The sequence below is a fragment of the Rhinatrema bivittatum genome, chromosome 1 (genome assembly GCF_901001135.1).
Source record: "Rhinatrema bivittatum chromosome 1, aRhiBiv1.1, whole genome shotgun sequence".
Taxonomy (NCBI): domain Eukaryota; kingdom Metazoa; phylum Chordata; class Amphibia; order Gymnophiona; family Rhinatrematidae; genus Rhinatrema; species Rhinatrema bivittatum.
In genome coordinates, this window is record NC_042615.1 from 412,698,440 (window position 1) to 412,711,909 (window position 13,470).

Here is a 13,470-nt window from a genome sequence, read left to right on the forward strand (position 1 = left end):
CTATTCCCTAAGCAAACTTGATTAATAGCCGTTAATGGACTTCTCCAAGAACTTATCCAAACCTTTTTTGAACCCAGCTACACTAACTGCACTAACTACATCCTCTGGCAACAAATTCCAGAGCTTTATTGTGCGTTGAGTGAAAGAATTTTCTCCGGTTAGTCTTAGGAGAAGAATTGAGACTATCCTTAAGTAGACCTTTGAGGCAATGACGGTGACCTTCTCTGGTGGCTCGCTCTTGTTTGCTGCTCTGTAAGGAGATCGCTGAGTCTGGTGTAAATTCCAGGGCAGTAATATAACCAGTAGCAGTCTCTCTTTTTTTTTGACAGATATGGGCTGCGATTTGGTCCACATTTTGGCCAGATGGGTGGCTTCGATAGTTGCGGCTAGGCATCAGCTATGGCTGAGAAATTGGTCGGCCAATTCAACCTCCAAGTCTAACCTTATGAAGTTGCCCTTTGAAGGCTCACTCTTGTTTAGGAGTGAGCTGGAGAAAATGGCCAGTAAATGGGGTGAGTACCTAGTTCCTTGCTTGCCAGAGGATAAGAAACGAGCGCTACGTTCCTTCAGCTTGAGAGGTCATATTAAGTGATTTTTGGCCCTACAGAGGAATGGCCTTTTGGAGGACTCTACCTTTGGGTAGGTCTCAGTCCTTTCATCTAGGACAGGGAGCAGGCTTGGGCAGTGGAGCATCCCGGGCCTCCCAATGAAGGTGTACCAACTCGCTTCTAGGAACAGGGGAGAGGTCGCCTCTCTTATCGGAAGTGGGTTGATATCACTACAGACCAGTGGATTCAGAAGGTGATATGAGTTGGCTATATGCTGAAGTTTTGCAGTGTTCCTCATGTTTATGGTGTCTCCCTGCAACTCTCCACAGAAGAGACAGACAGTGGAGGGTACACTGTCTAGATTCCTCAGCCTGCAGACTTTGATTTTAGTTTCCATGTCTCAAGGAAACGTGGGCCAAAAATTCCTTTATTTCATTGTGCCCAAGGAGGAGGGCTCATTTCGTTCCATCCTGGATCTCCATGGAGTCAATCATTTCCATGTGACCCATTTTCACATGGAAACCTTGCACTCAGTGATAATGGCAGAACAGTCAGGGGAGTTCCTGATGTCTCTGGATTTGTCCGAGGCATACCTGTATATTCCCATCCAACTAGAGCATCAATGATTTCTGCGTTTCACGGTTTTGGGGAGTCATCAGTTTCACATGCTTCCTTTTGGTTTGACCGCCATGCCCAGAACATTTTTTTTTTTTCCCAAGGTCATGGTAGTGGTGGCGGTGGAGTTGAGAGGATGGGATGCTGGTACATCCGTACTTGGACAACTGGCTGATTTGGGCCAAGAATCTGGAAGAGAGCCTCCAGGTCTCGTGGAAGGTGATATCCTTGTTGCAGGAGTTAGGTTGGGTCATGAACCTGGCCAAGAGCAATCTCCAGCTATCTCAGAGTATCTTGGTGTTCGGTTTGACACATTACAGGCAAGGTGTTCTGTCAGAGAGCCGTATTCAAAAGCTGATAGCACAGATGCATCTATTGACTAACAGGACCACACTGGAATGTGTATTGTATCTGCCTGTGCTTGGATTGATGGCGGCGACTCTGCTGTATCTTTGGAACACACAGTCTCAAGACTATTCGATTCAATTCCACCTGTTGATGGAAATTTACACTCAACTACAGTTGTGGTTAAAAGCGGATCATCTAAAGAAGGGAGTTTCCCTAAGTTCACCGGACTGACTTGTACTCATGACAGACGTGAGCCTCCAAGGCTGGGGAGCTCACTGTCAGGAGCTGATACTGCAGGGGTGCTGGAGTGTAGAAGAGTCTCTCTAGAACATCAATCGACGCCTGGGCAGTCCAGTTGGCATGCTTGCAGTTTGGCAACAGGTTGCAGGGTCGAGCAGTCCAGATGATGTTGGTCAATATAACAACAGTGGTCTACATCAATCAGCAGGGAGGAACCAAGAGCCAGCAAGTATCGCAGGAAATAGTCCATCCTATGGAATGGGTGGAAGTGCATCTTCAGGAGATCTCAGCTTTGCACATTGCAGGAAAAGACAATGTAAGAGCAGACTTTCTCAGCAGGCAGAGTCTGGACCCAGGAGAATGTGAATTGTCAGATGAGGTGTTTTGGCTAATAATGCATCGCTGGGGTTTGCCATTTCTGGACCTGCTGGCAACTTCTCTCAATGTGAAGGTTCCTTGGATCTCTTCTGCGACTGAAGAATCAGTCATTGGGCATCGATGCTCTCTTGGAATGACCGGAGGACAAGCTGCTGTATTCCATGTTGGGCAGAATAGTTCGGAGGGTCGAGAATCACAGAGGATTGGTGCTTCTGGTGGCACCAAGCTGGCCCAGGAGACCATGGTATGTGGATCTGTGAAGACTTCTGGTAGATTTTCCCCCTCTGAATGGTGAATAAAACGGAAAATGTCATAATGCCTCTGTATTGCTCCATGGTGAGACCCCACCTTGAATACTGTGTACAATTCTGGTTGCCACATCTCAAAAAAGATATAATTGCGATGGAGAAGGTACAGAGAAGGGCAACCAAAATAAGGGGAATGGAACAGCTCCCCTATGAGGAAAGACTAAAGAGGTTAGGACTTTTCAGCTTGGAGAAGAGACTGTTGATTTGTTCTACACGTAGAATGTACGAGCTGCAGGCCTTGTCTTGCGGGGAGCCGTTCCTTCGAGTGACTCCAGGGGCGATATAGCTACGTAAGGTTCCTTCCTTTTCCTTTTTGCCAAAAATGGTCTTGAATTTTCACTTGAATTGGTCCATTTCCCTGCCGTCTCTGGATAGAGAGATGTGGAGGAATATTGCTTGTTGCAATACTTGGATGTTAAGAGACATGACATATGAGGTATCTGGAGGTTTCTTAACCTCTCAGGAAGACTGATTGCCTGTTTGTCCTCCACTGTGGAGGTAAACAGGGTGAGCCAGCTTCGGGAGCTACAATATCTCGCTGGATTAAGGAGGTATTCACAGCTGTATATGTGGATGTTGTGCAGCTGTTGCCTAGTCAGGTTAGGGCTCATTCCACTAGGGCTCAGGCAGCATCATGGGTAGAGGTTAGATTATCTCTTGGCGACATTTGCTGAGCTGCGACATGGTCCTCCTTACACACCTTTTCCATGCATAATCGTCTGGATGTGCAGACCCGGGAAAACTCAGCCTTTGCATGTGTGGTTTTGAATGGACAAGGGGCAGCCTCCTGCCCTATTCGGGAGTAGCTTGGGTACATACCACTGGTTCTGGATTCATCTGTCTAGATCAGGGGTCGGGAACCCATGGCTCGCGAGCCAGATATGGCTCTTTTGATGGCTGCATCTGGCTCGCAGACAAATCTACTAAATCAGTGTGTCCCCCGCTGACCCAGCTGCTCCCCCGGTCTTCCTCTGCCCGGGCTTAAAATGCTGTCAGCCCGGGCGGAACGCGGCAGAATAGCTGGAGTCGGCGGCACCGGCATGCTCTCTTCTTCCTGCCCCCCCCCCCCCCCCCCGCGGCCCGGAAGAGGAAGTGGGGAGCATCGGGTGCGTGCGCGGGAAGAAGAGACCACACTAGTGTGGTCAGCGTCGGTCTGACGAAAAGAAGACTATGCAGCGCGGCTCGGAGGAAAATAAAGAAGAGCTTCAACCGCGGCTGGTGGGACTCCTCCGCGAGGGCTGAAAATGAAGGAGGTTAGCATTGGGAGGAGGCTGCTGCTGCCGCGAGTTCCCGGGGTGGGGGAGAGAGAGAGTGAATGAGCAAGCAAGCATGTGTGTTTGAGATCCTGTGTGTGTGAGTGAGAGATTGCATGTATGTGAAAGAGAGTATGTCTGTGATTGAGAGCCTGCCTGTGAGAGAGAGAGCATGAATGTAAGTTTACGATTGGGAACCTGTATGTGTGAAAGAGTATGTGTGTATGATTGAGATCCTTTGTGTGAGAGAGATCATGTGTATGTATGATTAAGAGCCTGTGTGTATAAGTAAGAGAGAGCATGTGTGTCTGTGTGTGATTGAGAGCTGGTTTAGGTGATGGAGCATGTGAGTATGTGATTGAGAGCCTGTGTGTAAATGAGAGAAAGAGAGGACATGTTTGTAAGCATGTGAATGAGTCTGTGTGTGAGAGAAAAAGACAGCATGTATTTATGTGATTGAAAGCCTGTGTGTGTGTGTAAGCGTGAAAAGATAGACAGCATGTGTGTAAATGTGTAATTAAGAGCCTATATAAGTGAAAGAGAAAAAGCATGTGTATATGTGAGTGACTGAGAGCATGTGTGTGGGTATAGGTGTGTAATTGAGAGCCAGTGTGAGAGAGAGAGCGCGCTGGTATGTGACTGAGAGAGGAGAAAGTTCCAAGCAAACCACCCCTCCTCCTGCTAATTCAGAACAATCTCAGGACACCTGGATATCAAACGTTCCCAGGTATGCAGAGCAAAACATTTTTTGTATCATTATTTTTCATTACTGGGTCTTTGTGTCTGCTATTTTGAAATATTTTGTTGGTATCTGGAAATTTTTTATATGAGTTTTTAATTATTGGATATTCCACTCATCAGCTGTTTCGAAATATGTTCTTTTTGTTAGTACAGTTTTACTGCTGATGATTTTATATTTCTTATTTTGTTTTATAAGGATGGGTGATGTTTCTTTTTTCCTGTTACACTGCATACAGAGACTCTGGCTGGTTGCAGTTTCCAATTCAGTTTTTTCTGCATGCTTCTAGTTATGCGTTTTGGTCTCTTTATTCTGTTAGGTGAGGATCAGCACCCGATTCAGGTGAGGTTTTCTGCTGGCGTGTAGTTTCTGTGTAGGACTCTATAGCAGCCTGACTTGGTCCGTTTTCCTAATAGGAGATGTATTGGTATCTTAAGGCCTGGTGTAATATTTTCAGAGACTTATTGTACTTTAAAAGTGTGATCTTACATAAAATGCACACATTTACTTGTATTTAGTTTTAAACATATTGTATGGCTGTCATGGAATTACATTTTAAAATATGTGGCGTTCATGGCTCTCTCAGCCAAAAAGGTTCCTGACCCCTGGTCTAGATGCTAAGTAGAGAAATTACTACTTACCTGATAATTTTCCTTTTTCTTTAGGAAAGATTAAGCCAGTTTCCCCACTCTTGGCTGCCAAGCAATAGTGCTATTGTCTTCCTGCGTGGCTACATGGTCCGGGGGTTACTGGTGTTAAGCCAGTCCTTAGGCTAGTGTTGTTGCACTTTGTCTAAGCTCAGTGTTTTCCTGTTGGCTGAGTGCTGAAATGATCCTGTTAATCAAATTTTGTTAGTTTGTCCACAGTTGACTTTTGCAGAGAATACTGGCCGGCTGATGTCAATGCAGGGGTATATATATATATACCATGATGTTAGCTTTGCTCCATTTCAATCTGCTGGTAGAGGTGCATAACACATTGATTCTGGATTCATATCTTTACTAAAGAAAAGGAAATGGTCAGGTAAATAGTAATTTCTCATTTGTCATGCTGTGATGAGGCAGTCACCCAGTCAGTATTGGGGTAGTTGACATATCCCATTATTCTTCTGATTCCCATGCTTAGTAGCTTGCCCAATTCTGTACTCCTACATGTTGTGCATGGAATTTCTGTCCATAAGGATTCCCGGTTTTAGTTTTTCCCATAGAATTTGTATCTTAATTGATTCCATTGAATCCTTGGCATGTAATGCCATGCCACTACCACTTCTATCTGCTCTGTTATTTTGATATGTTTTCTACCTTTGTCTCATTGTGTCCTAGCAGTGATAACTAAGATCTATTTTTCTTTAGGAGACCAATGGTCCAACAGATGGCTATGCAGCTATTTCACAGGCAGATCGATTGCAGTCTGAACCGGAGAGTATTCGAAAGTGGAGGGAAGAGCAAAGGGACCGCTTGGAAGTGCTTGGTAAGAGAAGAATATAAAAGCAAATGTTTGTTTTTAGAATTTTTTTTTCATGATTGTTTTTTTTTCAATTTTATTTTTATTGGAATTTCAATATTTCAGAAGATATTACACATCTTGTAAACAAAGTTTTAAAACAAAGGAAAACATATCCAAAATTAATTTTACATTCTGTGTATCAATCTATGGATTACAATTTTTTAGGAAAACATGAAATTAGGATGGCAGCAATCTCTAGAGCAGAATTTACAGTTGAAATCATTAATCAAATTGTGTCATTTACCCCCAAACTACTTCTCCCTTAGCTATTATAACTATGAAGAATCTAGGGATAGGATTCAAGGTATGATCGAAGTTGATTAGGCTGATTGAATATATACCTTGAATCTTGAAAAATTATAATACACCGGCATGGAAACCTAAGAATGAATTTAGCCCCTCGAGTGTAACTTTCTCCCTCATAGTTAAGAACTCCTTTCTCCTTAACTGAGTGTCCTGGGCTATATCAGGAAATATACTGACACACTGGCCATGAAACTTTTGATTTTTGATATTTAAAATAAAATCTAAGAACAGAATCTCTCTGAAGTAAATGCAAAATGAACTATCAATATAGCCCGAGTTTTAATAGCAAGTTCAGAAGATTTTTCCAGAAAATCAGAAAGGTTCAAAACACTCTTTAGATGTTTCTTGCATTTGATCTACACTATATCCAGATTTCTGAGTTTGAGAAATATAATAAATCCTGGATATAACAGGAATAGCAGTTTCTGTATATTTCAAAACAAATAACTTTTAAATAACTCCTTAGGAGAAATTAAATGAGTCTTAGGAAAATTCAATACCCTTAAGTTAGATTTTCTAATTTGATTCTCCAATTGCTCTAATTTATCTGAGTATAGCCTTTCTGATTTAATTAAATTTAACTGAACTTTTTCAATTTCATCCACTCTTTTTTTTTTCCCAACATATTAACAGAAGCATCTACTTTTTCAACTTTCGTTTGCAAAATCTTATTATTCAAAGCATCCTGAACTGTTGTTGCCAGACTATTTATAGATTTCTGCATGGAAATTATCATAGTTCCTATTTCTTCCAAGGTAAATTTCTTTGGTGTAATTTGAGGTATATCAATCATTGACCTTCCCTGAATTCCTTCCATTCCCTTCTTCATAGGAGCGTTACCGGAATGAGCCTGAGGTAAAGCCAAATTACCAGAATGCTCTCTAGAACTCTGAATTTCAGAGTTCAAGCAAGATTAATTTATTAGTATTAATTTTTTTTTTTTTTTTTTAAAGCAAGTATGGGATTTCCCTTCCTTTGTCTTTGCCTTGTAAGTCCCCTGGTTTTATTCTGTCTGGGCTACATCATGGACTGATATCCAATCCCCCTTAAGTTTTCGTGTTTGCGATTTTTGCTTGAATATGCCAATTTAGAGTTTTTCACCGCTGCCTTGATAGCAAACAGCCATCCTCCATGGAGAGCAAAGCCTTGGTATGAAGAGTAGTGTTGGTGCTGATATGTGGTCTACCTCCAACCAGTAGAGCACATTGGTGCAACTATTGCAGAGCATATTGGCACCATGTCTTCCAAGCCTCAGCGCCCACACCATCAAGCTCTTCAGTGCCACCTGCCACTGTGGTGCCCAGTGAGGAAGAACACATCTGGGTATCTGAGGAGAATGTGTTCCTCTTCTGTTCCTGTAAAGAAGGCTCCTCTGCAGATGGCCACCCAGCTGTTTGAGATGGTGAGGAATTTCTTTACCTTATTTCCTGAAGATGAGAGAGGGAGGATGGAGCCTCTTATCCAGGATGGAAGAACTTTTCTCACATGGGATACAGAGGAGCCCAGAGATGTGCCTGTGTCCCCTCAAGGAGCTTTGCCAGTGGGTATGAGCTCATGCAATGTCAGGGCTAGTTCACCTCCACTAAAGTTATTGCCATCTAGGGATTTGGAGGAGGAAGTTGTGAAGTCAGATCAGTCTACGTTCTGCTGGTCCTCTTGCCTTCAGACCATTAAAGATCCCCTTCTCGGTCACCCTTCTCTTCACCTGGGTAATGAAGGAGTGTACTGCAGAGGTCAGACCATGAGAGATCTCCAGGAATGCCTTCCAGTCCTTCTGCCTCCACGAAGCATCCCTCCTCTTTTGAGGACCTTAATAACTCCAGTAAAAATGGTGGATATGTTGTCTATTAACCTCAGGCAGAAGGAGAAGCTGAACAGATGTTTTAGTCTGTTAGTTAATCCAGCTTCCAGTGGAATTTGCATCTGGTGCTTGGTCTTCTGAAGGACCACCAGATGAGAATGTAGTGGTTTACAATATTTTGCCTACTGGTGGTGCACAAGATTGATGAAGTAGAGTTCAGGCTTCTCCTGGTTTTGGTGTAGTCCAGCTGCTGCTGCATTCGGTGATGGTGGAATCCAGTTTTAAAACATGTAAAATGCTTGAGGGAGCATTTTGGCACGCCTCTTGGTAAAGATCAGAAAACTTTGCATTCCTTTGGAAAGAAGGTCTTCTAGGTATTTATGCTTGGCGCAAGAATTGCAGCCTGTCAGCTGTTCACGGTGCTATACCAGCATGAGTGTGTTCAGAAATGAGGCCTCTGGTGTACTTTTGAGAACATTGAGTGTGGGAAGCAGCCAATCTGGTCCACATATGAGGTCTCTAACACTGCAGACAGAACTTTGGACAGAAGGATCTTTTGGCTTCAAGCAAGCAGGCTCTGGGAAGATGGCCACAATCACCTGGTGGATATCCAATATATGCTAGAGAACCTGTTGGGGCTACAAGGTGCAGCAAACAGTGGCGTTAACATGGCATACAAATGCAAGAGATAAAATAGTTATCTATAGTACTAAGTGGCGCACAGTTAAATATTCATAAAAACATAGAAATAAAACAATCGCTAAAACAAACTTAACTGTCTTAAAAGCAATCTAAGCAACAGAGGGTGTGGTGTTGCACAAGAGATGGAATTAATGAGAGCTGCTAATATTGCAGGTTACCCAGTGGGTTAATTGAAGGCTGCCTTGAAAGCCTTAAAACAGACTTCCTTATGGAGAACCAGTGGCAACTGCTTCCACCAAGTTGGACCTATTACATAAAGGAGCCTCTTTGGATTTGTCAAGTCTAAGTGACGACTGTCGAAGGCACTGGCTAGCTGAGCTTAAATATGTGGAGGGATGGTGGAACTTGAACATGGCACTGTTTGCATGTGCGTCATTACATTTAGCTTTGAAAACCATAGTGAGAACTTTAAATTGTATCCTCTATGTGACTGGTAGATAATACAGAATTGGGGAGAGATGATCAAATCTTGTGGAACCAGTAAGTACCCTGGCTGCTGAGTTTTGCATGACCTGCAAGGCCTTTATCATGTATTGAGAGAACTCAAGATAAATTGAATTGAAATAGTCTGATTTTAGATAGAGGTGGCAAAGCTGTTCTAAAATTGTTTCTGAATAGGGCTTCAATTGAGGTAAAACTCTTAGTTTCCAAAAGAGTTGCTGGACTATTTTCATAATATGAGGTTTGAAAAAGAAGCTGGGATAAAAAATTATCCCAAGGCTCCTGACTCCTTCACAAAAGGGCTAATGCAACCTTCAAATTTAAAAGATTGAGGATAAGTGACCTTCAGAAATCTATTTAAACAAATCTGTTGTAGAAAGACTAAGTGATGATCTGTTGCAACTCAGCCTGTTTTTAATAGCAGTCCATGTAAATAAAAATTTAATAGAGAAGATTTAACATCTGCTGCAGCAGGAAAAAAAGAATTGTATGTCATCAGCTTAGAGACTATAGTATAGTCCTAGACCTAGTCCTAGAGAAATTCACAAATTGAGTAAGGTGGTCGAGGATGAGCTTTTTGGCACTTCAGGCGACGAAAGAATTTGAAATGAAGTTGGCCATAGAGGCAAAAACTCATAATAAAAACTTTTTAAAATATATCCAAAGCAAGAAAAACCTGTGAGGGAGTCGGTTGGACTATTAGATGACCGAGGGGTTAAAGGGGCGAGGGGGCATTCCATGAAGTTAGTAAGTAGCACATTTAAGACTAATCGGAGAAAATTGTTTTTCGCTCAATGCACAATTAAGCTTTGGAATTTGTTGCCAGAGGATGTGGTTAGTGCAGTTAGTGTAGCTGGGTTCAAAAAAGATTTGGATACGTTCTTGGAGGAGAAGTCCATTGACTGCTATTAATCAAGTTTACTTAGGGAATAGCCACTGCTATTAATTGCATCAGTAACATGGGATCTTCTTAGTGTTTGGGTAATTTCCAGGCCTGGAAACAGAATGCTGGGCTTGATGGACCCTTGGTCTGACCCAGCATGGCAATTTCTTATGTTCTTCAATGATGCTATAAGGATACTTGTGAGCCACATCTCACCTGCTGGGAGCATTTTGATAATTTTGACACCAGTCTAAGACTGTATCAGCAATTCCTATTTAAACCAGCCAAGAGCAAAGGATGTCATAGTTAGGGGTGTCAAAGGCAGCTGAGATGTTTAATGAAACTAGGATATAGCTATTGTCATTTGACAATGGCATCAATATTGGACTTAATCAAGTATTCGTGTTAGGTTTTGGTGTGAAGTTGAATTGGGATGGGTGTAAAACATTATGTTCACCCAAGAAAGTTTGACGCTGCTTTAAATCCGCTGCTTCTATATCCTTTGCAAGAAATAAGAAGGAAGAGATTGGGCGTTAGTTGGAAATGTCTGTTGTGTCAATGTGTTTTATTTATTTTTTTGAGAGCTGATACTACAACTTGTTTTAAAGAGTCCGGAAGTTCACTGATTAATGAAGCATTTACCAAATTGGATAGTGGTCCACTAAAATCTATAAGGATCCTCCTTGCTGAAATGCTACAGGGATTCAGTGGGAAGCTGGTTTGATTCAATTGTTTTACAACTTGTACCACTTCTTTGCTAGAAAGAGTATTAAAATGTGCCCATAAAAATTCATTTAAGATGGTATGCAAATCACCAGGCATTGGAAAAGATACAAAGTGAACACACAAGTTGGCAACCTTTTTTTGGAGAAAAACAATGCAAAAGCTTCCGGATATGTTTTGTCGGAAGGCTGGCCATGTGACGTGGCTGAATTTGGCAGACTGCTAGTCAATCTTACAACTGTGTAAAAGAGTTCACGTGAGTTAAATCTGGTAGCTTGGACTGATTTGTAATAAATGGATTTTTTGGCATTTATAACCAGCTCTGTATAAACTTAAGACCTGATTGTATTTGATCTGATTTGAATAAAGTTTATTCTTTGGCCATAAGTGCTCGGACTTATGTAACTCAGCTTTCAGCAGTTTTTAATTCGCAGAACCAGTGTCCTTGATTTTCTCCTAGATATGATTGGCTTAAGTGGTGCTATTTGATCAACTGCTTTATTGAGCATTTCTGTCCAGATTTTCACAGCAATATTGATGATTGAGTTGTAGTTAGACTTGCATATTGTAGCAATATGGGGAACACATTTAGTGCATAATTTCTGTATTGATGGGACCTCGCTTAAATCTTGGGAGGGCTACATACCCTTGTCTCTGTAGAGGAGGCAGGTACAATGATGTAAAATTTGGTGAAATTGTGATCACTCAAGGCTGTCTTAGTGGTAACTAAGAATATTAGGAATTACTAGATCTAGAGTGTAACCTAACTGGTGTGTAGTTCCTCGCATCCATTGCTGCCATCCCAGGACAGATATAGTTGATAGAAATCCTTTGCAAGAGGGAGGATGTCCATATGGAGATTGAAGTCTCCCAAAACAATGCAACTTAATTCTAAATCCAGTCGCGCTGCAGACACTATCTACAATGCTGAGAGACTAGCCCGTTGCACTCGGCACCAATACTTTGCATATAAATGGCCCATTTATCAAAGGAGGCTCTTCCACTCTTTTCAGAGGCAGAGAAAGAGGCGAAGGCCTAAGGTTCAGCAACAACCATAGCCCAAGGAGGGATTATTCTCAGTTTTCTTTTACAAGAATACTTCTATAATGACAAAATATTATCACAACCACTTTAATGGAATTATACTTTAGCTTACTTGTAAGACGTGAACTTACTCAACCGCAGGCATTATAATTACATTCCCACAGTACGGGAGAAATCTCCTACTTCCAGGGAGATGGGGTAATTTTTGGCAGCTTCTTGCATTTCAAGTTCTTTTTGCTTTGCTTATTTTAGGTGAAATGTATAGTATTTCTGTTTTTTTGTATTAAGGGAGAGATTCATTTGGGCTAGTACTTTTTCAATGGCAGATTGATAAATCTCCCAGAGTTTGAGTTAGGTCTATGGATTTTTCGATTGGAATTAGAATTTGAACATAGCGTAGATAAAATGAGTTAGACCGAAACCGGATAGAATTCTGCAAAACTGAAGCATATGAATGTTAAAAAGGGTTGAGGAGAGGGAGGATCCTTGTGGTACTCCATATTGAAGATTGTGAAGGATATTAAGGATTGTGAATCTGAAACACTAAGTTTTACAGCCATTCATAAAAGCTTCTGAACAGCTCCGTAATCTCCTTGGGGGAAGTGACCATAATCTCGCCGCCTCATTTCCTTCATTTCGATTGACCACTTGCTTCCCTCTCAGCTGCTTAGGTAATAAGCCAGAGGATATTTTGGCTTTCTCAAATTAAAACCCATTGGTATGTTTCATAAGCTGAACAATCTTATATCCCAATAAAGTATTTAGCTGATTTCTAGCACAACATAATGCCTTGTACACTGGGAGACCACCCCTTCCCTTACATTGTTTTTCTAATACTGCAGTGTTTGTTTTTTTTACAACTAATCTTTAGCAGCTTCTTTGTCTCTTATGAAAGGAAGTGACTGACATCAAAGGTCCCCTGTGGACTGCTTTCTGCACCTCTCATAATGCGTGTGCTCTTAATTTACTTTACGATTCCATCGCACTCATTTAAAATTTAAATGAGGAGGTATAAGGGATCTACATTTAAAATACAACTGTATCCTACTATGATCTGAAATCTTATTTATTATTTTTTATTTATTTAAATTTCTTATATACCGGCATTCGCGATGGGAGTCGCATCATGCCGGTTTACAAATAACAAGGTGTGACAACAGAATAAATACTTAATAACTTAAAAACATTAACAAGTGATAGAAGAATAAGGTAGCAGTTACAATAAAACAGGGATAAAATGCAACTTGGAATGAAGAGAAGGCAAAAGAGAGATTAACACTGAGATAACAAAAGAATGACCAAGGTAAATAAAACCTGCCTCATTTAAAAAAAAAAAAAAAAAGAGAACATTATTGAGTTGTCAAAGGTTGTTGATTACCCTGACGGGAGTTCTTAGTTGCTTGAGTTGAGAGTGGGTTCAGTTGGTGTCTGGAAAGGCTTTCAAGAATAGCCAGGTTTTAAGTCTTTTTCTGAAAGTGGGGAGGCAAGGTTCCTGTCTCAGTTCTGGTGGGATAGAATTCCACAAGGTAGGTCCTGCTGTAGAGAAAGCCCTCTCTCATTGCTCCACCCTTCAGATATCCTCCACCACCTATCATTGCGGGAGTAGGAGTGATGGATTGCTGAGAAAAAAGAATA

The 13,470-nt window shown here is 41.6% G+C and overlaps 1 protein-coding gene across 3 annotated transcripts in view; it reads left to right on the top strand.

Annotated features, from left to right (window-relative positions):
• The window catches only part of CLTA (clathrin light chain A), a 128,850-nt gene that overhangs the window by 27,782 nt on the left and 87,598 nt on the right, over positions 1–13,470 (top strand). For all 3 annotated transcript variants that reach the window (XM_029602616.1, XM_029602598.1, XM_029602607.1), the window contains exon 3: positions 5,782–5,899. In XM_029602616.1, the coding sequence (XP_029458476.1) occupies positions 5,782–5,899 (118 nt within the window). The remainder of the gene's footprint in view (positions 1–5,781; positions 5,900–13,470) is intronic.